The following is a 25417-nucleotide window of genomic DNA, read 5'->3' as shown; positions in this document are numbered from 1 at the left end:
CTAAACAAAGCATTTTATATGAAAGTCTGCTGTACACACACACATACACACACACACAACTGAAATGAGTTTTTTTCTTTTAAAGATTTTATTTATTTAATCATGAGAGATACAGACTGAGAGGCAGAGACACAGGCAGAGGGAGGAGCAGGCTCCCTGTGAGGAGCCCGATGTGGGACTCGATCCCAGGATCATGACCTAAGCCAAAGGCAGACGCTCAACCATTGAGCCTCCCAAGTGCCCCTGAAATGAGTTTTAGAAATTGAAACTCACCCCTATGCCCATTGGATGGGCTCCATGCATCCTAGTCTATTTCATTTAAAAGGCAGTGCTGGTTGTGATCACCCAAATCAACTGTGTTACCTACTTCAGGGTCCCAGCCTGCCAAGTGTGTGGGGCCACCTCACCTGGACACTAGGGGTCCAGAGACCCTGGTTTCCAACAGTTCAGAAGCTACAGCTGCCCCCTTCCCCACCCCCTCCCACCCCATCCTCACTCCCCCAACGGGGTTCACTGCAAATTCACACTTAGAGCAAACAATTGTTAAATTCCTTCGATGTCATATCCAACAAAAAAGCCTGTGGCAGACTTTGAGAGAGGCAGAAAGGGTACAAAAATGCTTGAGGTTAGTGAGTGAGGACGACTCTTTGAGAGGGGTAGGGGGCTAAGGCAGGTAGACAGCAACTAATCACCGCTGACCCACCAATAATCAGCTCCTGTGCATGTACCAAGCTCTGGGCATTGCTGTAAGCATCACGGTAGCTAGCATTCAAGCTCCACGGGAGCCCCATGAGAAAGGTATTTGTCAGATCTGAGGTACAGAGGGTGAGCAGAGGGGGCAGGAGCAGAGGAGTGAGCAGAGGGGGCAGGAGCAGAGGGTGAGCAGAGGGGGCAGGAGCAGAGGAGTGAGCAGAGGGGGCAGGAGCAGAGGAGTGAGCAGAGGGGGCAGGAGTAGAGGGGTGAGCAGAGGGGGCAGGAACAGAGGGGGAGCAGAGGGGGCAGGAACAGAGGAGAGGGTCCCACTCAGGTCGTCTGGAGGTGGGAACACAGGTGCAGAGAAAGTGTGCAAGGTGAGGCCGCACATCTGCTGGTCGAATCCCGCTGCACAGCGGACCCCCTCACGTGTCAGTGGAGGTTGTGAGCAAGTGCCCAGGCAGGGAGAGCGGCTGGGGCAGGGACCCCCGTGCAGGCCCCCGTTTCTCTGACACACGGAGAGATTAGCATTCATTACCCTCCTAGAGTGTGGGGACTCAGGCCCGGGCCCTTTCGTCCACTCCCTGCACCCTGACCTGGTGACCTGGGGCAGCCTTCTGCAGGGGCTGAAGGGAAGGCCACCTGCAGGGTGCTTCTCTGCTGGACCTGGGACAGGGCAGGAGCTGTTCAAGCAGCTCACCTGAGGCCTCTACCGCTGGGATGTTGTGATGTCTCAAACACACTTCGAGAAAACATAGCAACTGAGGGCTGCTGTGGGCGAAGTGAGAACAGTCGTGTGTGGTTAACTGTTAACTGAGCCATCGACACCTTGCAGGGTGTGAGGGGGGGTCATGATTCTCTTAACATCTGGGTCCATCTGAAATTTTCCATGATAAACAGAACGTAAAGGGTGGCAGGGAGAAGATAGGGCCGGGCACCCGCTCTACACTTGGCCCTGCGCGACCCAGGGTGATGGCTTTTGAGGGTCAGAAAAGGCGTGTCCTGGGAGCCTGGGGCTCACAGGCAGCCCTGACCTGCCCCCCCACCAAACCTCTGGGCCAGGCTGCAAGCGAAACAAGCTGCCCCTGTGAAACAAGCACCTGACTCCCAGCCACCTCCCCCAGGATGCATCCCTCATGGCTCATCTCTCGTCCATTCCCACGTCCTGTAGGAAATATGCTGATGGGAAACTGAAGGTGCAATTTATTTTGTGACAGTGAAGTTCCAGTTTCAAAAAGTCTTTGATAATGCTGGCTGGAAAATACTCATGAGGAGACCATAGGCTTTGCACTTGGGACTGGGGTCCCTGCATCCCCATGCCCCCTGCGCCCCCTGTGGCCCCTGCGCCAGATGTTAAGGGTATGGCTGCACTGTCCGCACCCCCATAGCTTGTCCTCTGTGTCCCCAGCACCGTGCTGTTGCTGAATCCAGTGGAGGTCCAAGCCGAGTTCCTCGCGGTGGCCAACAAGCTGAGCACGCCTGGGCACTCGCCCCATAGCGCCTACACCACCCTGCTCTTGCACGCCTTCCAGGCCACCTTTGGGGCCCACTGTGACCTGCCAGGGCTGCACTGCAGGCTGCAGGTATGTGCTTGGGCCCCTGGGGCTCATCATCACCCCCTTCAGACAGAGCTGAGTCCCTCTCTGGCTGCATCTTGGTGCTGCAGTGGCAGGTGCAGGGTAGCCTAGGAATGAGCTCTAGAGGGAAGCTGGAAGACCTGACTTGTAGCCCCGGCTATGTGACTGGTCAGCTGTGTGGCCCTGGGCAGTGTCCTCCCCTCTCTGGGCTGTAGTGGGGAGCTCTGAAGCACCCCCACCCCCCTTCACCACAGCAGTGCTCTGGCTCTGGGCCTTTCTCTTGTGACCGTTTCCTGAGAAGAGGGGCCCCAGGAGGAGGCCTGGCTCCCTGGCCCATTCTGGGTAGATGTGGGGACTAGGCAGAGGAGGAGATGGGCCACTGCGGCCATCGGGGGGACCCTAGGAGCCCGAGGGTTCGGGAGCAAGCCTGTCTCCTCCTGGGTTTTCAGTCCAAGAGCCTGGCCGAGCTTGAGGACATCTTCACGGAGACTGCAGAAGCTCAGGAGCTGGCCTCGGGCATTGGGGACGCAGCCGAGGCCCGGCAGTGGCTCAGGACCAAGCTGCAGGCAGTAGGAGAGAAAGCTGGCTTCCCCGGTGTCTTAGGTAAGGCTCTTGGGAGAGCGGGGTGCATCCTCACCGGGGTCTGTTCCAGCCCCCAGGTGAGCAGTCCAAGGCAGAACAGCAGTTCTGCCCCATGCAGCACTTGGGGCACCCAGGCTCCCTTCATCTCCATGCCCCACCAGCCCCGAGGGCCGGTTTCAGCCAGCCTACACTGTCAGGGTTGGCTCTCCATCAGGTGGCCACCCCTGTGGGAACAGGGAAAGACAGCGCTAGCTGGGGGCCAGCCGGCTTCCCCCCTCAGCCTCAGCTGGCCCACGGTATGCCTGGCGCTGGTCTCTTCTATGAGACCCTTCCAGCCCTCATCTCCTGTCCCTGTGTTCGTACAGACACTGCCAAACCTGGCCAGCTCCGCACCATCCCCATCCCTGTCGCCAGGTGCCACACCTACAGCTGGAACCAGGACAGCTTTGGTAAGCAGCTGGCTGGGGCCCTAGTGGCACCCACCCCGTACCCCCGGGGCAGCTCCCTGTCCTGGGTCTGTGCAGCCACTCCCCACCCCCCCCAGCAGCTCTAAGCAGAGCAGGGGGCAGTGCTCAAGCCCTGGGCTGGACTTCACCCTCCTTCCACCCTCTCCTCCTCCTCTGGGCTGGTCTGTCTGAGCCTGTCGCCTGTCCTGAGGGTGTGCAAGAGGGGTTTCAAGGACCCAGACACCCAGGGGCACCTAGGTGGCTCAGCGGTTGAGTGTCTGCCTTCGGCCCAGGGCGTGATCCTGGGATCAAGTCCCATATCCAGTTTCCCGCAGGGAGCCTGCTTCTCCCTCTGCCTATGTCTCTGCCTCTCTCCCTGTGTCTCTCATGAATAAATAAATAAAATCTAAAAAAAAAAAAATCCAGATTATGCCTCCCGTTGCTTCCCTATAGACATCCTGCAGGAAATCCTGCTCAAGGAACAGGAGCTGCTCCAGCCAGGGATCCTGGGGGACGATGAGCAGGAGGAGGAGGAGGAGGAAGAGGAGGAGGAGGACTTGGAAACGGATGGGCACTGTGCCCAGAGGGATTCGGTGCTCTCCACCGGCTCGGCGGTCTTCCATGACTCAACCCTGTCCCTCAGCTCACCCCAGGCTTCAGGGCCCGCCCTCTCCCGGCAGCTGCTGACCTCGTTTGTCTCGGGCCTGTCGGATGGCGTGGACAGCGGCTACATGGAGGACAGCGAGGAGAGCTCCTCCGAGTGGCCCGCAAGCCCTGGCAGCCAGGAGCGCTGGGGCCACCGCAGGCCGGGGCAGAAGTTCAACAGGATCTATAAACTCTTCAAGAGCACCAGCCAGCTGGTGCTGCGGAGGGACTCCCGGGGCCCCGAGGGGGGCGCGGACACAGCCCTGCCCCTGCGGCGGGCAGGGAGCCTCTGCAGCCCCCTGGACGGCCTGGGAATGCCCCCCGCGCGGGCCCAGCGCTCCCGCTCGCTGCCCCAGCCCAAGCTCAGCGCCCAGCTGCCCAGCTGGCTCCTGGCCCCCGCCTCGCGCCACCAGCGCCGCCGCCCCTTCCTGAGCGGGGACGAGGACCCCAAAGCGTCCACACTGCGCGTTGTGGTCTTCGGCTCTGATCGCATCTCGGGGAAGGTGGCTCGGGCATACAGCAAGCTGCGGTAAGAGCCGGACTGGGGGGCAGGGAGGGGTGACGCCCAGCCTTGGGTGGCAGGTTGTGGGCTGACGGGGACCACAGCACTCTCTTGTCCTCGCCCTCTTCTTACCAGGCGGCTGGAGAACAATCGCCCACTCCTCACACGGTTCTTCAAGCTTCAATTTTTCTACGTACCCATGAAGCGAAGCCATGGGACTGGCTCCAGCACCTGCCCTGCTCCTGCAAGCCATGCGCCCCCACTCCCCACGGACTCCCCAAAGCACTCTAGCCCTGCGGTATGTCCCCAGCCCTGGACCAAATGTAGTGGGAGTGGGTTCAGACACCCCAAGGGGGCCAGTGAGAAGTTGCCAAGAGCAGTCTGTGTCTGTGGGGTGCCTTCCCCTGCTTGAGCCCCGCTCCCAGGAGAGCCCCTGCCCTGTACTTGGGGGTGGCAGTGTGCCGTGTGACACCACCTAGAAGTTGGCAGGTATCTCTCAGGGTGGGGAGGAGCTGTGGTTGGGGCTGCAGATGCTGTCCGGGGCCCCGGGGACTAGAATGACTCTTGTCCCTTGGCCCAGGAGCTGGAGAGCACCAATGATATCTCCCACTACCTCGGCATGCTCGACCCCTGGTATGAGCGCAACGTACTAGGCCTCATGCACCTGCCCCCTGAAGTCCTGTGCCAAGTAAGCGGCCCCTGCAGGGCAGGGAGGTGGGGGGCACAGGCTGCAGTCACAGAGCATTCTCTGAAGACCCTGGTTTTGGGGGATCCAGCTTGAGGCCTCCATGAAGGAGCAGGGAGGGCGGGTGAGAAGCAAGACTGAGTCCAAATTGAGGGCAGTGATTAGGACGGTCCTGAGTGTTTAGTCCCCTCCCTGTCCTCACCTCCTGGCTTTGTCCAGCTCGTCCAGGGCCCTCCGCAGTGGGCCGGGTGTCAGGTGAGGGCGCTGCAGAGACTGGGCTACAGGGCCTCCCCTGACCACTCTGTGTCCTGCTTTCACCCCTTCCCTGGCTGTGTCTGCCTCCGGTTCCCTCTTCTCTGGGTGGGTGTGCGTGTGCACACCTGTCTCTTCACATCGTTTCCCTTGCTCGCTCGCTGGCCACCCGTCCCTCTGACTCAGCTCTGCCTCCCGCCCTCAGCAGTCTCTGAAGGCCGAGTCCCGGCCCCTGGAGGGCTCCTCTGCCCAGCTGCCCATCCTGGCGGACATGCTGCTCTACTACTGCCGCTTCGCTGCCCGGCCGGTGCTGCTGCAGGTCTATCAGACGGAGGTGAGGACCCCCACCGCACCCCAGCCCACCCCCCTGCTTCAGGCAGCACCTCCAGCAGCGCTCCCCGGACCCCCGCAGCCAGCAGCCTCGTGCCACAGAAGCCCCCACTGATGCCAGCTCTTGCCCTCTGCAGCTGACTTTCATCACCGGGGAGAAGATGACAGAGATCTTCATCCACTCCCTGGAGCTGGGTCACTCTGCTGCCACACGTGCCATCAAGGCTTCGGGTGCGTGCTGCCTGAGCCCAGGGGAGACAGGGCCCCGGGGGCGAGGCCCTAGGGTCTGGGAGGGGGGGGCCGGCAATGACAGGGAGTGAAGGTCTGTCTGTGTGGTACAGGTCCTGGCAGCAAGCGTCTGGGCATCGATGGGGACCGAGAGGCCGTCCCTCTAACACTACAGATTATTTACAGCAAGGTGAGGCTGGCGCTGGGGTGCGTGTCCGTCCGGGGCCTGCTCCTGACCCTTCCTCACCCAGAGTCGGCCCCCCATGTATGGCAGCAGTCCCCCTGGACAGAGGGGAGGGAGTGGACATCCTTCTTCCCCCTCAACCTCCAAAGCATCCCTCCAACCCCAGTGTTCTCTCCCCCTCACCTGGGTGTGGTCAGCAGCTCCCACATGGAGTGAGGGCCTGGCTGCAAGGCTGAGGGTGAGCGGGACAAGGGCGAGGTTCCCAGAGGCAGAGTGAGGGGGAGCCCAGGGTCCACTGGGCTGCTGTGCCTGGCTGGGTGCCTGGGACGTGGGACCCGTGTCAGAAGTGGGCAGAAGAGGGTTTATGAGGCGAGGGTGGGAGGGGTGCCCACAATCACAGCAGAGGGCTCAGTGCCCCTGTGGCCTGCTAACCGTGGGCCAGGCCAGGGACCTAACATGCTCCCTGGAGTCATCAAGGTCCCTACGGGGGTCTGGGGGTTGGAGGGCTCTTGGAGCAGAAGCTAGCAGATGCTGCTGAATGGGTGAGAGCTTCCCTGGGGAGTGCTGCCTGCTGCAGCTCCCTGTTTCCCGCCCGCCTGCCCGTCCGCCTGCGGGTCTGGGGCCCCCCTCCCTGGCTGAGAGGGTCTGGCTCAGCTGCATTTCCAGGGAGCCATCAGTGGACGAAGCCGCTGGAGTAACATGGAGAAGGTGTGCACATCCATCACCCTGAACAAAGCCTGCCGGAAGCAGGAGGAGCTAGGTGAGCTGAGGGGGGCAGGGCGTGGGTGGGCGATAGGGGAGTGGGGCGCAGGTAGGGTGAGCGGGGAGGGGCGGGGGTGCAGGTGAGTGATGGGCAGCTGGGGGGTGCAGGTGGGCATTGGGGTGGGGCGCAGGGGGGCAGCACAGAAGGGTGGGGGAGCAGGGGCGGTGAGGTGTAGGTGGGGGAGCAGGGGCACGGGGGCACAGGGGGCGATTGGGGGCAGTGGGGTGCAGGGGGCGTGCCCACAGAGAGGGACCCTGCCCCCAAGCTGAGCCCCCCCTGCACCTCAGACTCTAGCACCGAGGCTCTGACGCTAAATCTGACCGAAGTGGTGAAAAGACAGAACCCTAAGTCCAAGAAGGGCTTCAACCAGGTAAGGACACCCCTCTCCCTGCAGCCAGGGCTTTGGGAGACCCTGGCAGGTGTGCGTGTACAGGGTGGGGAGGGGAGGCAGCAGAGGTGCGGTGTGGGGGTGCACACCTGTGGGGTGCGGTGGCCTCCAGGGAGGAAGGCAGGCCCGGGGGGGTTGTATCTGTGTGCAAAGGCTCTGGAGGGAACCCTGGGTGTCGGGGACCCAGAGCCTCACCGCGGGGCCTTCTCCTGGGGGCACTTGTGTCTTCCAGACTCTGGGAGGGTGGAGGCCAGGGGGTGCGGGGGAGGCGGGTATCGGGGCTGACCACAGGGCCTTGCTTCCAGATTAGCACATCCCAGATCAAAGTGGACAAGGTGCAGATCATCGGCTCCAACGGCTGCCCCTTTGCCGTGTGCCTGGACCAGGATGAGAGGAAGATCCTGCAGAGCGTGGTCCGGTAGGAAGGGGGGCCCAGGGAGGGGGCCCGCTTCTGCGCCACCCCCTAGAACCCCGGACGGAGCTGCAGGATTGGGGGGACCTGCCCTCACTCCTGCCTGCCCCACAGGTGTGAGGTCTCACCCTGCTACAAGCCAGAGAAGAGCAGCCTCCGCCCCCAACCCCAGAGGTCCCCCGACCTGCCCGCCCAGGAGGCGCCTGACCTCTGCTCCCTCCTCTGCCTGCCCATCATGACCTTCAGCGGAGCTCTGCCCTAGGGGGGCCCTCACCAGCAGCCAGGGCAGGAAGCCCTGCGCAGGCAGCCTCCTCGGAGCCCTAACCCACGTGGTGGCCACTAGGGTCCCGCTCCCTGTGGAGAACTGGACGGCCCTCTGTTGGATCCGGTCCTGCTGTGGGCCCTGCAGCAGACAGCGGCCTGGAGGTTTCTGGGCCCTTGGGGCTGTTTAGGAAAGACGCAGGCATTAGGGAGACAGCGGCTGACACCACACGGCCCCTCAGATTACTCACAGTAGACAAGAGAGGGATGGATGAGCTGACTTCCCAAGGCCTTGACCACTGGCATGGTCTAGGATCCTTTCTAGAAAGATCTGAGGCTCTGGTGCTCTGGTGGTTTAGGCTCCTCTTCCAACCCTTGGCCAGGACACCCCTTACTTTGTCGAAGTCTTCAGGTACCCTTTGTATCTGGGGTTCGGGTGGTAGAATCAAGAATGGGAATTTCTTCCCAGACTTTCAGTACCTTCCGTCTCTCTCTCTTTCTCTCTCTCTCTTTTTCTCACAAGTTCTCTGGATCCTTTGAAAAACAGCACTAATATTTTACCTGTCTACGGTCAGGACCCAGAACACATTCTCTCCGGAGACCTTTTCTGGATCTGACAGCTTTGGGAGACAGGACAGGCATAGATTCAACAGCAGCTCGGTTACCTTCTAGCTAAACGGCCAGAAGGAAGTGATTTGGCTTCTCTGAGCCTCTACTTCCTCAGTGCTAAGACCTTGAGGGGTTGAAATTGTCTCCAAAGCACCTGGCCCAGTGGCTGGCTGGTAGCTGGAGCTTGCTCGGTACAGATCAGTGGCCTTGCCCTTCTGCGCCGACTCCCCCTGCCTGGCGCTGGGACACTCTCACCGTCTCTCCGATGCTCTTTATTCACCCTTGAGGCAGGACCAAGACTAAGAGGGGCAAGGAGTGGTCAGTTTTACTCTTTGGAGGAGGAATGGCCTTGGCGAGGGTAAGAGGGGGGTTGGCACGAGTGCCCCCAGCCCTCACCGACTTCTCAACCCAGGTTGGGCCCCGTCACACCTGACGTTGGTGCACATTGCATATGGAATCTCCCAGCCCACAAGTCCATTGGCACCATTCTGGTGCCTGGGTGAGATCCCAGAGGGGAGGGTTGAGAACCCGGCCTCCAGGGGCTTCATGCCTGGCTGGGAGACATGGGTGACAGGATGTGAGAGCCAAAAATGTAAAGCTGCCATGTTGGAGTGGTTGGGGAGCTGGAGGCAAATGAGGGATAGGGTAATATCGGGGAGGGCAGGGCTGAGGACCAGGATGTGGGCAGTCGGTACAAGTGGAGAAAGAAGCCATGGAAAAAGATGACTGTAACCGGCCCAGAGCCCCTCCTTCCACTCCTCCTGCTTTACTTGGCTCCAAAGGTTCTGTGCTTGCAGGAGCCCCTGAAACCCCAGCCCAGAGTACTCACTACTGGAGAGGAGCAAACGGAGCCAGCTCCTACCCTGTGTCGCTGTTCGTCCCCGGTCCTTGCCATCTGCACTTGTTCCAGACTCCAGAGAGGAGCGGTCTGCCAGATACATTCCATGGTTTTCTTGTTGCATGAGAAGGTCGTGCTACTACATGATAAACAAGATATCCAAGAATAAACAAACAAAATTTAATATTATTTTGAAATAAAACTTGATTAGTCTTGTATCTCTTGACCTACGGTTATTTTGCTACCTGACAATTAACTGCTAGTTGCTTAAGTTCCCATAAACCGCTTCCCACGCAGCAGTAAACAGGTTCTTGGGGGACTGTTCTGTTTATCTCTTTGTGATTTTCCCCTCTATAGAAAATTTATTTGTGCTAGAATGTTCTCTGATGCTGTTCCACACAAGTCTCATGTTGCTGAGAGGAAGGGAAGCGAGCTCATTGCTGGCGCTCTGGATGTGGGGATGTTCTTAGACTTCCCTCACAGGGAGAAGAGCAGGTGAAGGTAGAAAGGATGTTGGAACACACCTGTGACTTGGGAGGAGCAGGTCAGCATTGGGCTGCCAGCCTAACTCCCAGGGATAGAGGAGGGGGGGAACCATGAGATGCTCTAGCTTATCACCAGCTAGTGACTAAAACATGCCTAACACCCGGGGGATGGAAACTGTGGTCCCTTACTCTTGCTCATGCACCTACAGGACATCCCGGGATCACTCTATCCAGGTGGGGCTCAGAGCAGCTTGGCCTCAAGCTGCAGGTTGGGCTCAGGTCTACCTGGGGGTCTCACAGGCACCTTGGGTCAGCATGCTAGCACAAGAGGGGTAAGCAGAGACGTGGGATGCCTCCCAGGGCCTGGGCCTGGAACTGGCACGGTGTCTCCTCTGCCTAAAATCCATTGGCCCAAATGGATGCAGCATATCAATCCATAGATTCAATAAACTTAGTAAATCTCACACAGGATAAAAACAAAATCACATGAGAAGAGGACTTCACTTCTGCTCTTCTTCCTCAAATCCCATAGCCCCAGTCTGATCATGAGGAAGATACCAGACAAACCCAGACTGTGGGACATTCTACAGGATGACCTGACTAGCACTCCGCCAGAAAATCAGTGTCATGAAAAACAAGGAAGGGCTGAGAAACTCTCATTGTAAGACTCCTGGGGGAGAAAAAGGTAATGAGAAAATCCTAAAGACAGCCAAAAGAAACATCTACTTTATCTTCCAAGGATCAACAATTAAATTGAGAGCTCCCTTCTCAACAGAAACATTGGAAGCCAAAAAAGAAAGAAACATTGGAAGCCAGAAAACAATGAAATGACATCTTTAACATGCTAGAAAAAAGTCAATCTAGAATTGTCCAACGATTTTTTTTAATATGCTGCTCACAAGAGACACACCTTTGCTATAAGAACACAAAGTCTGAAAACAAAAGGATCAAAAGAGTAACACCCTGACCCAAAGAGTAACAAACCTGACCCAAAAAGCTGGTGTTATTACACTAATATCAGATAAAGATTTTAGGGCAACAAGCATTTTTTTTTAAAAGGACATTTTATAGTGAAAGGTAATGAAGGGGAAGGGAGAAAAAATGAGTGGGAAATATCAGAAAGGAGACAGAACATGGGAGACTCCTAACTCTGGGAAACGAACTAGGGGTGGTGGAAGGGGAGGTGGGCGGGGGGTGGGGGTGCCTGGGTGACGGGCACTGAAGGGGGCACTTGATAGGATGAGCACTGGGTGTTATTCTATATGTTGGCAAATTGAACACCAATAAAAAATAAATTTATTAAAAAAATAAAAGGACATTTTATAAAGATCAAAGAGTCAATCCAACATAAACATATCACAATCATAAACCTGTATGCATGCAATAACATAACTTTAAACTATAGAGCAAAAATTGATAGATTTAATGTCTCTATAACCATAATGAAGGACTTTATTACACCTGTCTCAGTAGCTGAGAGACAAATAGACAAAAAAATAATAGAGATATAGAGGATCTTGACAACAGTTAATGCATTTGATCTCATTGAAATAGAACACTGCCCAGCCGCAGGATTCACATTGTCTCAAGTACAACTGGAATATCCAATTTCAAATGATTGACATCGAAGGGAGTATATTCATCTCAAAAATATAGAAGAAAGGTCTAAATCCTAAAGAAGGGAAGAAAAAAGTGTAAGAGCAGAAATCTATGAACTAGAAAACCGATGTACTAGTGGATAAGGCCCTAGTGAACAGATTATCAATATCATGCTTGAAAAAAAAAGGACATCTCTACAGATCCTACATACGCTAAAAATACAATGAAAGGATAATTGTAAATTCACCAATAAATTTGGCAATTTGGATAAGTTGGAGAAGTTTCTGAGAAACACAATTTGTGAAGGAAATGGATTTCCTGCATAGGCAAATATATATTCAACCTGGAGACTATTCTTTTCTTAACTAGACAGACAGCCAGTGGTTCTTTTTGCTGCCTCCATAATTATGCATATTTTAGGATATCATAGAGTTGGAACCATACAGTAACTAGCCTTTTCAGATTGGCTCATCCACTTAGCAATATGTATTTATGTTTCGTTTTCAGGGCTCCACAGCTCATTTCCTTTTGTTGTTAAATAATATTCTAATTTATTGGTGTGCCCCGATTGCTTCTTTGCTCACCGACTGAGGACATCTTTGTTGATATCAGTTTCTGGAAATTACGAATAAAGCTGGTCTAAACATTCATGTGCTGGTTTTTGTGTGGACATATGTTTTCAGCTTGTTTGAGTAAATACCAAGGAGCACAATTGTCCCATCATATGGTATATTTAGTTAAAAAAAAAAAAAAAAAAAGCCAAGCTCTTCCGAAGTGGTTGTGTACTTTTTCATTCTCATCAAATGAATGAGAATCCTTGTGGCTTCACATCCTCATCAGCTTTTGGTGGTGTCATGGTTTGGGATTTTATCCATTCTAATGAGTGTGTAGTGATGATGTCTTATTGCTGTTTTAATTTGCAATTTCCTCGTGACTGTGGTGTTTAGCATCTCTTCATGGGTTTGTCATGTGATTATCTTCTTTGATGAGGTATCTCTTCAGATCTTTTGCCCACTCTTTTTTTAATTTGGATTGTTTGTCTTCTTATTATTGAGTTTTAAGAGTGCTTTGTATGTTCTGGATGCCAGTCTTCTGTCAGATACGTGTCTGACAAATATTTTCTCCCAATCTGTGGCTCGTCTTTTCATTCTCTTAACGGTGATGCCTTTCTCAGACCAAATGGTCTCACTTTTAATGATGCCCAATTTATCAATTAGTTCTCTTCTAACAGCTTGGCGTTTCCTCTGGGGTCCTGAACTCACTGGTTGGTCATCATCCTCAGACCTTCCCCTGAGCCGCCTGACATCCAAGGCCTGACTCCAGGGGACCAGCTCTCCCACAACCCCTGGGGCAGGGAACACCTACACCCCCTTCAGTCTGCTCAAAGCCGAGATGTTTCCAGCTCCTCCACAGAGATGTGTGTGGACCCACCTGCCTGGTGGCTGCCCAAGGCTTCAGATTCCCCTCCCCCTCTGTCTCCTACCCCCTGCCTCCTCCAGCACTGGGATTCAACACTATGGCTCTAGGGATTGTGGGTGGGGCCTTCTCCCTCCTTTACCATCTCTGAATCCCTCTATTTCCCCAACCCTACCAGTACAACCAGGGTAAAAGAAGCCGGCCATCCTGGAAGACGCTGTCCTCCTCATCCCTCTGGGGGAACAGGCAGACAGGTGGCAGACTGCCCTTACCTGTGCCACTTTATTTCTCTCTGTTCCTTGTAGCAGGTGCACCTGTGTCCCGGCTCAGACCACAGTCCCCGTGTCTTGGTCTGCTCAGGCTGCCATAACAAATGCCATAGAGTGGACAGCTTAAACCACAGACATTTATTCCTCACGGTCTGGAGGCTGGCACACCCAGGATCACGGTGCCGGCAGATTCTGTGTCTGGTGACATCCCACTTCCTGGTTTGCAGATGGCCACCTTCTCACTGGGGCTTCACGTGGTGCGTCTCTTCCTCTTCTTAGGACACTGGGGGCACCACCCTCATGACGTCATCTAAGCCGAGCCGCCTTCCCGAAGTGCCAACCTCTTAATTACCATCACCTTGGGGGGGGGGGGTCAACATATGAATTTGGGCTGGACTCAGACACTCGGTCCATAACACCCCAGCAACTCTGAGTGTGTCGTCCCGGGAAAAGCGGCGTGGCCACCCCGGGCGCGTCTGCCTCTCCACACCGGGTGAGTGAGAAGAAACAGTGCCCAGTCAGGGAGATCTCAGAAATCTAGGGCTGGAAGGCTGAGGCTCCTGGTCATTGCAGCCTGACCAGGAAATCTCCTCTGAACGTCAAACTAGGACAAAACGAGAGCTTAGCCAACACCTGATAGCACCGACTGTACACCTGCCAAGTGCTGCCCATGTGCTCTATATATTTGCCGTCATCAGGCTTATGCCTCCCAACAGAGACAGGCAGAGAAGCTAAGGAACTTGCCCAAGGTCACAGAGACAGCAGAAAGGAGAAGCCGGTCCCAGAGTCCCTGCTCTTAACCACTGAGCTCTGCTGTTCCCTCGAGCCACTCACATCAGAGTTGCAGAAATTGAAGCTCAGCAAAGCAGTTTGCACAGCTCTCCGGGAGGGTAGGCTTCATGGCCATGGAATCCTGGAGGAGCTCTGCCAGCTTTAAAGTGGAAGCTGAGGTCTTGGCACATCCCCCAGGGATGGGGGTGGAGGAGCAGACGGGGAAGCTGAGGTCTGGATGGGTTGGCAGGGCTCCAGGCAAGCCTGTGCCTTCCACGGCAGCCAGGAAGGAGGCGCTCTATGAATCTGGCCTGAGGAGGCTCCCTGGAGACCTCTGAAGAGGGGAAAGTGGCAGGGGAGGGAGGAATCGGAGCAGTGGCTCCCCACTCCCAGAACAGAGGCCTCTATGCAAAACCAGGCTCAGGTCTTGAGGCCAAAACCAGAACCAGGTGCTCCAAGCCCTGAGTGACAGAGGAGGAAACCAAGACCCAGACAAGAGGAGGGACCTGTGCAAAGGCCCTGGTCAACCCCAGCCTTCTTGACCTCCCAGCCTTCTCGCCTGGCCAGCCAGTCCCTATTCCTAGTGGGAATGTATTTGCGAGAACACACAGTGACTGTGATAGATCTCTTCTAGACAAGAGGCTCCAGGCCCCTCCATGTTCCAGGGGGAGCACACAGACCGGCTCCCCAGCTTGCCTCCTCCAGCCCCCTCCCCTGGCCTGAGAACAGGGGGGGCTTTGGAGACCAAGCCCTGCCCCCAGAGGAGCCTGGGAGGGGCAACAGGTGTACCTGCAAAGAGAATCCTGGGGAGAGAAATTTTCTTCCCAGACTTGAAAGCCAGCTTGTAAGGAGAGGGAGTGGGCTGGTTTTCTCCGCACCTTGATCCACGTCAGCATGGCGCAGAGGCGAGAAGATCAAGACTTTCCATTTAAGAAATTGATCCTGAGGTCCGGATTGAGCATGATCTCCAAGTAAACAAAGCAAGGGGAAGGTCAGTTGGTATAATCACCCCAGACCAGCAACAGCGATGGTTATCACTGGGTGGAGAGGAAAAAGATACTGGGAAGGAGGGGTGGGGGATGGGAGCTCTTTTCCGTTCCGTGTGCTCCTGTAATGTGAGACTGGCTTTTTGTAATGAAAACGCGTTTGTGGGCAGCCCTGGTGGCTCAGCGGTTTAGCGCCGCCTTCAGCCCGGGGCCTGATCCTGGAGGCCTGGGATCGAGTCCCACGTTGGGCTCCCTGCATGGAGCCTGCTTCTCTCTCTGCCTGTGTCTCTGCCTCTCTCTCTGTCTCATGAATAAATAAATAAAATCTTTAAAAAAATGTATTTGTGAATTTCTTTGGTCATTTTTTTAACACTAAAATTAAAAAAAAAAACATGATATTAAAACCAAAACTCCCTCTTTTCCTCAAAAATAAGAGGACTCGCAGAAAGAATGAGTGGGTGGGCGTAGAGGACAAATCTGCTTCCTAAAACTATCCCCCCACTAGTCCCAGCTCTGCATGCACGCACACCCTGTAGGACAGCTCGGCCAGAGATTAAGGATGGAAATTTCCTGACCTGTGTATTCTTCCTCACTGTCCACACCCACAGCAGACACTACTACTAGCTGCTAACAAGTTCCCAGGCAATACCAATGCTGGTGATTCAGGGGCCCCACCTGGTGGACCTCTACGCTAGAGCATGATGTTACCCAGGGAAACTGCCCCTGCTTCCCAGGGCCGTGGCTCTGAGGGCTGGATGGAATTCACTAGAAGCAGAGGCGTGTGTCAGGTGGGTACCTGAGTCTTCCTGGAGTGGGGATGGGAGTCGAGGAGTGTGGGCCAGGCTTCTGACTGCCTGGGTCCTCGGGTCCTCCCTGGGGAGCCAAGAGGAGCCCCTAGACCAGGTGTCCTCTGGTTCGGGTGCCACCCCACCACTCAAGTGAGCCACCTCCACAAGTATCCTGGCCCATGAGGTGGTCATTCACATGCAACAAGTTGTGTTTCTGTAACACCTCTCTTCTGGTCTGTTTACCTCTCGCAGCTTTCTCACCAACCAGAGAGCCATCTGGTTTTGGGTGTTGTTGGTGAGCTTCGGGTGTACAACTGGACTCAGGGTTCAGAATGGAGGTGAAGTGCTCTGAATGCACTTCTAAGAGGACTTGGCTTTGTTTTTTTGAAGAAGTTTGGGCGGGAGGCACCAGGAGGGTGTGATTCGGAGTTACTGGGGGAGAGAAGAGAAAGAAGACCCCCCCCCCCCCGCCCGTCCTGCCTCAGCGCATCAGTCCTACAGCATGGCATGGATGAAGACCATCTGGACAACAGAAATGTCCACGGAGGATTTTTATTTTTAGTTTAAATTCAATTTAATGAACATAAAGTGTATTAGTTTCAGAGGTTGAGTTTAGTGATTCATCAGTTGCACAAGATGCTCAGTGCTCCTCACATCATGTGCCCTCCTTCAATGCTCATCCCCCAGTTACCCTATCCCCCCCTTCCCTCCAGCAACCCTTTGTTTCCTGGAGTTTTATAGTCTCTTATGGTTTGTCTCCCTCTCTACTGTCATCTTATTTTATTTTTCTTTCTCTTCTCCCTTGTCCCTCTGTTTTGTTTCTTAACTTCCACATAAGAGAGTGAAATCCAATGATATTTGTCTTTCCCACGGAGGATTTTTGGATCATTTGCTAAGAGATGTGTACATACCTTTGCTGTCTTCCCTCTGTAATCTCCAGTGAGATCTATAATTGCTTATCAGGATTTTCTGTGGGTGAATTCCTGAAAAAACAAGAGCTGATGAATTCTGCATTTGCTGCTGGAGCTTCCCAAGACAACTCCCACAGAAGGTAGATGGAGCTAGAGCGAGAACACAAGGTGACCCTGGGTGTCTTGTATCCAAAGCATACAGTCTTGTCTGACTCCAATACCCTGGTCCTCCAGGGAGCACTGGTCGACCTGCCACCACAGGATCAAGAGGATTTAATGTAATATATTTAATAAAAGTTAAAATTTTAATTTATTTAAAGTTCTTGGCTGCTTAGTAATGGACTGAAAATAATACGAAGTATCTCTCTGAATAACAGAAGGGACTGGAGGGGCTCTTCCTACAATGCAGATGGGAAATCTAGCCACGGCACAACTGAAAAACAGATTCAACCCTAAGGAGAGCATCTGGAGAGGCAAGGCATCACTGGGATCAATCAAGTGGGCAGTGCCATCCACCCTGGGTGAGGCAAGATGGCATAAGGGACAGATAGGGGCACTCCGTCCTTCCTCTCCACCTCCTCTTCACTCCTTCTTGTTCCCGCCTGCCTATCACACAGCTGCTGCTTGCAGGGGACAGTTCTGGGGCCATCCACGGTCACCAGGCAGCTCGTGGCTACCACACCCAGTGCAGCAGTCAAGACAGTAGCTGTTGAAAGAGGAGAGTGCAGCCACAGGAGGCTACAGGAGACCACAGGAGGCCCATGTCAGCTTGTGATTTCCGATTCAGTTGGGCCAAAGCTGATAAGGAGAGGGAGCTGCCCACTATGGCCACACTCCCTGGCTGCTGCTGAGCTGAACCTGCAGGGGCAGAGTCCCCTGGTCCTTAGCCTGTCCTGGACTTGCTCATTTCCCTCAGCCAGCCAGCCATTCGGCTAGTCAACCAGCCAGCCATCCACCCATCCACCCATCTACCCATTCACTCAACCATCCACCCAGCCAGCCAGCCAGCCAGCCAGCCAGCCAGCCAGCCAGCCACTCAGCCAGCCAGCCACTCAGCCACCCACCCATCCATCCACCCATCTACCCATTCACTCAACCATCCACCCAGCCAGCCAGCCAGCCAGCCACACACCCACCCACCCACCCAACTATCCACCCATCCACCCAGCCATCCACCCACCCAGCCACTCAGCCATCCATCCACTCAGCCACCCATCCATCCACCCATCCATCCATCCATCCATCCATCCATCCATCCATCCATCCATCCATCCATTTGTTATACTTAATGAGCCAAACATTCTCTTATCCTGTGATGGATAGACCTAGCCTCTGCCTCCCCAGGACTTAATGGGGGAAGGTGGACGGATGACGCAGACACATGATCTAAGAACCCAAATACAAAGATACGAGGTAGAATATGATTCCGGTCACATGAAGCAGTGTGAAGAAGTACACGTGGCAGGGAGACTGAGCCATGGAGCAAATGATCTAAATTTCTGGACTCTTCACCTTCTCCTCCTCCTCCTCCTCTTCTCCCTCTTCCTCCTCCCCTTCCTCCCCCCCTCCTCCTCCTTCTCTTTCTTCTTCTTCTTAAGTATGCTCTTCTGCAACATGAGTATGATGGAGCAGAACCCACCCAAGTCCCAACAGAAAAAAGATCAGTCACTTCTTTGGTTGCAAAGGAGAAACCCAAGTGGCAGAAATCCAACTCAAACAGTCTTAATTGAAAAAAGGTGGGAGAGAGAATTCATTGAATCATGTAGTCAAACAATTAGGAGTAGATCTGGGCATCAGGGTTTCAGGCAGGGCTGCATCCAGCTGCTCAAATGGTGCTGTCAATGATTTGTCTCTCTCCAGAGCCATTTACCACTAGGCCAAATCAGTTGAGAACACAGTGTCTGTGAGCTTTTCAAAGGTCTAGATGTGTGTTGAAGATTTCCAAAAATATTGTGTGTCTTCAAAGTATGAGAAAAAAGAAAAAAAGAAAAAAGCTAGCCAACAGGTCCATACCTTGGGGGTGATCTGCTCCCTGGAACTGCTCTTTCCTAATTGCTGAGGTCAGCAGATGCTTTTGTCATGCTCCTCATCTGTGTCCTCTCTGCAGTCTTCGACACCACTGACCCCCATGTCCTTGACACTTTCTCCTCCTCCAGCTTTCACGGCACTCTGCTTTCTTTCTGCCTCTCTGACTTGTGTTTTTTCTCTTCTCTGCTAGAACCCCGAGGAGGACTGAAGGGGACACCATTGCACATGCGTGGGCCTGGAGCTCAGGGGCCGCCTAGACCACTACAGAGCTGCAGGTGTCCAGGACCCCTGGGAAGGGTCCACTGATGGGATGAAGCCTGGTCTTGGGGATCAGGAACCACCAGGTGGAGACGGTCCTTGCAAGTCACACTGAGGAGTCTGGCTGTTACCCTGAAGGTAGCAGGGAGCCACTGAAGGCTGTACTGGGGCACAATGTGATCAGATTTGTGTTTCAGCACCAGAGAGGGGCCTTTGGTTGGGAGGTGGAGGCTTTTATGGTCATTCAGGAGGAGGACAATGGTGGCCCAATGAGGGGGTGACAGCCATGGGGTTAGAGAAAGGAGATGATTTATGACCTAGGACTTGGTTCTGTTTAGATGGAACAGGTGAGGGAGAGAGAGGTGTTAAGATGGCACCCAAGTGTCTGCTTCTGAGATGAGGAGCAGAGAGGTAGATTCAAGGGGGGGGGGCAGTGGAAAGAGAGCTTGGTCTGCACACGTTGAGCTGGAAATGTCGGATGACCCCTGGCTGTCCAGTGTCCAGGCATGGACAGTGGTTGGTATGTCTGGAGTTCAGGAGAAAGGTCGAGGCCCCATCAGCAGCAGGAAGGGACTCTATGGAGGTGCCTCCTCAAAATAAAGAACCTCCAGTGCCAGCGGGTGACTGCAGAGCTTCTGCAGAAAGCAGCCTCACTGCAGGATGTGTTCTGGGAGGAGCTTTGAAGGCCACGGGGAAGGGGAAGGAAGAGGAGGGGACAGAGTCGGGCCTGTGCGACACTCGGCCTTTCTCTGCAAATCTGTAGGCTCCAGTGGAGACTAAAGACGCTCACTGGGGCTCCTCCAAGACATCAGGTTCTCCTCTGGGCAGCCTCCCTGGGCAGGGCTGTGGGGAGCCAACCGGCAGACTTAGGGGACCCAGTTCCCCCCAAATCAAGGTAGGTGCTGGCTGGGGTAAGGCGTCCAGGGAGGAAGCCAGGAGAGGCAGACCCAAGCAGAGCAGATGGGGGCACCAGGAGGAGGGATGCTGGCAGGGAGCCCTCGAGGGCCAGAGCGCCCCTGGCTCTTAGGTACACAAGGCCCAGGCTTTCCGAGAAGGGGTAACAAGATGACGTGGTTCCTGGAACCCCTGTGCCAACTTAAGATCATTTAACTCATTTTCACAAGAAGAAGGGACCCAGGACCTGTGAGAGGATGGACCCCTTCTTTCTTCCCCGAATCCTCTAAGTACCAATAATGATATAACCGATTACATCCACCAGGCGTGACAGAGGACACTCCGTTGTCCAGTGGGTGCTCCCGAGCAATCTGAGGGGGGCCGGATACACGTTTTCATGCCCGTTTTTGAGCCGAGAGATGCGGCGAGTTGCCAAGGCTTGCAGGGCAGGGGAACAAGGCGCCGGACACAGTCAGTCTTCTGGTCCCCTCTGCACCCCTTCTGGGACATTGTCTGTCCATCCCTCTCCCGGGGACAGTTAGGGGATGATCATGCTGGTCTGGCCGCTTCTCTCCACCCACCCCCCGTCCCCCGCACACACACCACAATCGAGCATCATCTACCCGTGCAGCCGGTGCCAGAGGCCGAGCAAGGCCTGGTGTCTGGCGGAGAAGCCAGCCAGCTGGGGTGGCGCTGAGACGCAGCGTGAGTGACCAACAGAAAGTGAAGGGCGTGAGTGCTCTCGGGGAAGGGGGGCGGGTACGCAGGTGCCCCTGGGCCTGGGATCCAGGTGGTGGGTGGGGAAGCTTTGCAGGAGGTGGCACTTGAACCTTGAGGGGCAGGGAGGGTCTGTGTGCAGAGGGAACCCAGCAGGCGTCCCAGTGGGGAGCAAGGTGTGCAAACCCACAGGACTGGGTGAAAAGGAAGGGATCATGGGAAAAGCCAGCTGGCCACTCCGTGTGGCTGGGGAACCATGGAGCTCAGGGAGGGCTTGCTGGCACAAGCCTGCTCCGCACCTTCCCTTCCTCATGAGCATCGTCTCATTTCGTCCTGGCAGGAATCCTCTGGGGTAGGTGCTATCATGAGCTCTCCTTTAAAGTAGAGAAACTGAGGCACAAAGTTTCTAAGCAACCAGCTCAAGATGTCTGCATTAGGACCCAGGCTATCCAGCACCAAATGCCACCAGCCCAGCCACAGAGCACCCCACCCCGGAGTCGGGGTGAGGGGGTGTCCTGCTCCTCGGTAGATGTGGTGGCTGTGAATCTGGTCCCCAGGGGCTTCCTGGTCTGCATGCACACCCCGTGAGATTCCTCCCAGACTCCCTGCCCACCGCCCCACCACCACCCCCTCCCGCCCAGAACAATGGTCTCCTTCCCTCCCCACCCCAGACTGGCTCCCTCACATACAGGTGTTTCCTCCCGGCCAGGAGCAGACACTGGAGGGGAAGCTGGGCACAGAGTCCCCCGTGCCCTGGGGCCTCGGGAATCTGGAAAGCCCAGGTGGGCCTCATGGGCTGAGGGCTGAGGCCTGAGAGCTCTGCATTTCTACCGTGAGGCCCCTGATCACGTGCTCTGAGCCAAAGATCTGGGTGTGTTGTTGGGCAAGTATGACTTTCTCTCCATGGAGCGAAAGGTCAGAGTACTGGAATTAGCATCTGCCCCCCCCAAACGCAGGGCATTTTGAGGCAGCAGTGGTGGCCGGAGAAGGAAGTGGGCCGGTGACGGGGAGGTCCCCTTTCCCACACCATAGTCGGGGGTGGAGGACAGGTGGGCAGCAGAGCTACCACCCTGGGAAACTGTGTCTTCATTCCGGGGCCGTAGGCCTGGGGGGATGGCCACAGGGAGGGTGCATGGGGGGTTCTGTACAAGCAGCCAGGCCTAGGAGCCGCCAGTGGGGTGGGGGGTCGGGGTGCCAGCGTAGACAGGGGATCATCAGAAGCTGGAGTCTTCATTGCTGGAACACTGGCCCTGAGCCAAGCCACCCCAGATCCTCCTCTGCACCCCACTTCCTTGAGTCCTTCCTGTAGCTAGAAGTCTCCTGCACCTTGTTCTGCACCAGGCGTGGGCGGCAATAGCCGGGAACAGGCTCCCGTTGGCTTCCTCCGGCTGCTTTCCCTCCCTACAGCCGCCTCTGTGGGTCTGTGGTTGGTCCTGAGGGGTGCGTCACCCCAAAGCAGTGACCCACTGGTGTTTCTGCACCTGCCCTGAGGACAGTTTATTGCCAGTGTTCTTTATTTAAGGAATAGTACCCTCCGAATCCCAACCTGCTCACTCATTCTTTGTCTCTGACCTTGTCCCTACGTGGGGAATTGTGAGGTGTCCACGACTTCACCCTCTTTGTAGCTATCTGGTTAGCCGGCAGGAAACATAAAGACTAGCGTCCAGGACGAAGGACGTGGTCACTCATGGCACAAGTGCATAAGCATCGGGTTGGCTGGTTGCTCTTGTCACCCAAGCCCCCCGCGGGCAGCAGGGAAGTGGAGCCAAGTGGATGCTGTGCACCACAGCCAAGGAGCCCTGAGCTCAGGGAACCCCAGCTTCCACAGTGGCTACAAGCAAACCTGCCACCTGCGTCCTGGAAGGAGACATTGTCACTGCCATACTGGAGGCGGATGAATCTGTCCCGTGCGTGGAGGGAGAGACACTGGCGCCTCTTGCCCCAGGCTGTGCATGGCACCCACCTTCTCCGATGACCCCACATTCCCCCTTTCTGGCCCTATCCTTCCAGCACCGACCTTCAGCTCAGAGATGACTTAATTTTTGAGTTTATCATCCATTCCCTGCACGCTCACTACGTACCCATTAGAGCGAGGCCTCTATGAGAGCAGGTGTTTTTGTCTGTTTTACACTATTGCCATATCCTGAGGCCCAGAACGGGGTCTGACATATAGAAGGGGCTGAATGAATGCATGAATGAATGAGTGAGAGAATGAGTCCATCCTTTTATTGGGTCTCCCACTGGGGACCTGTGTCTGTAGGACGGTGGCTGGTACACAGCAAAGCTCAGTAACTGGGGAGCAGAGGAGACACTGAACGAACACCAGGGGTGGGGGGTGGCGGGGCAGGGCACAGGGAGAGGTGGCCCCGGGGGAACCAGGGTGGGGGCTCCTCCCAGGTTGTGGGGATTTGCCCCGGGTTGTGTTCCCTGCTGCCCACCCCAGCTGCCTGGAATCTTCCCGAGTGCTGGCAGAGGCGGGTGTATTCTTTTCTGTGCCGTCGTGTTCTTGTGGGACCCGGGGGAGCTGGGACAGGACGGGGACACGTGAGCTGAGCTCTGACACAGAGCTCGATGTCCCCCTCACCAGCCCCTGTGTCTGGTTCCCCCTCCCACACGATGGTCTCCGTCCCCAGCATTCCGAGCATCAGCATAAGCTTCCTTTACCAGTCCAACCAGCTGCATCCCACAGACTTGTTTCTGTTCCCCAGCCTGAGAGCAGTTGAGGACAGTGACCTGTCCCTGTCCTGTCCACCTACGAATGCCTGGGACCTTCTAATGGTATAAGCAGCGTCAGGTTGTGGGGACCCAGTGGTGAATAAACAGAGTCCCGCCCTCATGGAACATTCTAACAGAGGCAACCTGTCCATTAACAAACAGGACTCCACATTTGGTGCTCAAAGAAGTGGAGAGGCACCCTGTGGGTGTTCATTGGCTGACTCACGTGAGCACCGTTGGCGACTCCAGCGTCCAGCTCATAAAAGCCATTCTGTCTGTCTGTCTCTCTCTCTCTTTTTTTAAAGATTTATTTATTTACTTGAGAGAGGGAGTGGGGGAGGGGCAAAGAGTCCCAAGTAGACTCCTCCCGGAGCGCAGACCCCAACGTGGGGCTGGATCCCACGACCCATGAGATCATGATCCAAGCCAAAACCAAGCGTGGGATATCTAACTGATGGAGCCACCCAGGCACCCCACAAAAGAGGAGTTGTTATTAATTAATCAATATTAATTAATCATTATTAATTATTTATTATCAATAAAGAATTCTTAACTCCTCTGGGAGCATGAAGACAGGAGCCGAGCATCCCTATGGATTGCTCCCTGTCTGCCTCCAGGGGCCCAGCAGGGGCAGGAACTATGCCCCAGACAAGCTCACAGGCACGGGGGAGCAGTGGCCCTTGTGCAGGGGTAGCGCAGCGCCATTGCGGTGTGGAACTGTCCGCCCACTCTTGCCACATCTTCCAGTTACTCTTCTTATGTGAAATCTGGATTTTTATGCGAAATATGACTTTTTAAGAGTTGGCTACAGATTCAGATTTCCTAAAGCCATGGCTTCTTCTGGGGGAAGGGAGCTGATGGCCCAGACAAGGGGCGAGGATGCTCACTTTCCACTGTAGAGCCGTTTGTACCTTTTAGATTTACCATTGATAGGGTTTTTCATCAAAAGGGGGATTTTATCCATATATTGAGCAGAGTGTGTCACACCAGGGCTCCAGTGTGAATCTGTGAAACCGGCTCATTGTCAGGCACGTTGTGGGTATGAGTCCGTGAGAAGGCCAGTGTGCTGATCGTGGGCCTGGAGCGTGGCAGCCAGGGCCACACTGCCGTCCTTATGATGTCACTGACTGGTGGGGCCCCAGGCTGAAGGGCAAGGACTGTGTCTGATTCCCACGTCCTTGCACAATTTCTGCTCCCCAGACTCTACTGTGTTCCATAGATGCTTTTTTTTTTTTAAGATTTTATTTATTTATTCACTAGAGACACATAGAGAGAGGCAGAGACGCCGGCAGAGGGAGAAGCAGGCTCCCTGGGACTCGATCCCAGGACCCCGGGATCACAACCTGAGCCAAAGGCAGATGCTCAAGCGTCTGAGCCGCCCTCTTTGATTGGCCCAGTGATGTTGGTTACTGTAAACACTGCCAGGAACTAGAAAAAGAGCCACAGGGCCTCTGAGCAGCCCAAAATTGAGGTTCCATGTCGGTGGATGGAAGCTTGCTGCTCTTTTCCTAGATCTGTTTCTCAGGCTTTGTTTCTGTATTTTACCTACAAGACAATCCCATGTGCTTACCTGGCTTCCCAGCCTTCTGGAAGAGCAGAGATGGCTGAGATAGGGCTGCTGCCGACACAGGGGGGACTTTGTTGGAATCAGAAAGAAGCATCCCCTCTGAGCAGACACGTTACAGCAAGTGCCTCTCTGGATGGACGACTCACGAAGCCTCACCCTCCCCAGCGGGGTAGATTACCAAAAGTCTGGCGAAATGGTCAGCCCGATGGTAGCCCCCCTTTCACCCACTATGTGCACAGTGCACCCCCACTGCTGAGATGGGACACGTACCTGAGGAGCTAGAAAGCACAAGCCATGCCGGGGTAGGATACAGGCTGCTGTCTCCTGCAGACAGCCCCCTGAAATCTTTGGATTGAGGAGGAGCTAGCTGTGGGGAAAGGTGATCCAGGCAGAGGTATGCAAAGGCCCTGAGGCAGGTCTGGGTCCGGGCAAAGTGGGAGCAACACAACAGGAGTCATGAGGTTGGAGCCTGAGAGAGAAGGGGGAGGAGGTGAAGCTGAGAGGTGTCCTGGGGCAGATGAGGCCAGATTTCAGCAGGGTGAGGAGTGGGGAGTTATTCCAAGAGAAGCCATCTGGAGGGAGGCTGCTGTCAGCCGTGGACAGCCCCTGAAATCTTCA

At 55.1% G+C, this 25417-nt stretch overlaps 2 protein-coding genes across 5 annotated transcripts in view; both read left to right on the top strand.

Annotated features, from left to right (window-relative positions):
* Positions 1-9613, top strand: part of PIK3R5 (phosphoinositide-3-kinase regulatory subunit 5) — a 66517-nt gene extending 56904 nt beyond the window's left edge. For 2 of the 3 annotated variants that reach the window (XM_025428392.3, XM_049110209.1), the window contains exons 7-19: positions 2102-2276; positions 2720-2873; positions 3218-3301; positions 3752-4472; positions 4581-4743; positions 5026-5133; positions 5588-5716; positions 5850-5943; positions 6054-6130; positions 6791-6884; positions 7175-7257; positions 7581-7693; positions 7802-9613. In XM_025428392.3, the coding sequence (XP_025284177.1) occupies positions 2102-2276; positions 2720-2873; positions 3218-3301; positions 3752-4472; positions 4581-4743; positions 5026-5133; positions 5588-5716; positions 5850-5943; positions 6054-6130; positions 6791-6884; positions 7175-7257; positions 7581-7693; positions 7802-7949 (2143 nt within the window). In that variant the 3' untranslated portion in view covers positions 7950-9613. The remainder of the gene's footprint in view (positions 1-2101; positions 2277-2719; positions 2874-3217; positions 3302-3751; positions 4473-4580; positions 4744-5025; positions 5134-5587; positions 5717-5849; positions 5944-6053; positions 6131-6790; positions 6885-7174; positions 7258-7580; positions 7694-7801) is intronic. The other variant, XM_049110210.1, reaches the window with a different exon arrangement.
* Positions 9614-19604: 9991 nt separating this feature from the next.
* Positions 19605-25417, top strand: part of PIK3R6 (phosphoinositide-3-kinase regulatory subunit 6) — a 56383-nt gene continuing 50570 nt past the window's right edge. For both annotated transcript variants that reach the window (XM_025428396.3, XM_025428395.3), the window contains exon 1: positions 19605-19801. The gene's annotated coding sequence lies outside the window, so the exon portion shown is untranslated. The remainder of the gene's footprint in view (positions 19802-25417) is intronic.

This window comes from Canis lupus, chromosome 5, assembly GCF_003254725.2.
Source record: "Canis lupus dingo isolate Sandy chromosome 5, ASM325472v2, whole genome shotgun sequence".
Classification (NCBI taxonomy): domain Eukaryota; kingdom Metazoa; phylum Chordata; class Mammalia; order Carnivora; family Canidae; genus Canis; species Canis lupus.
This window is presented reverse-complemented; position numbering and strand designations above follow the sequence as displayed.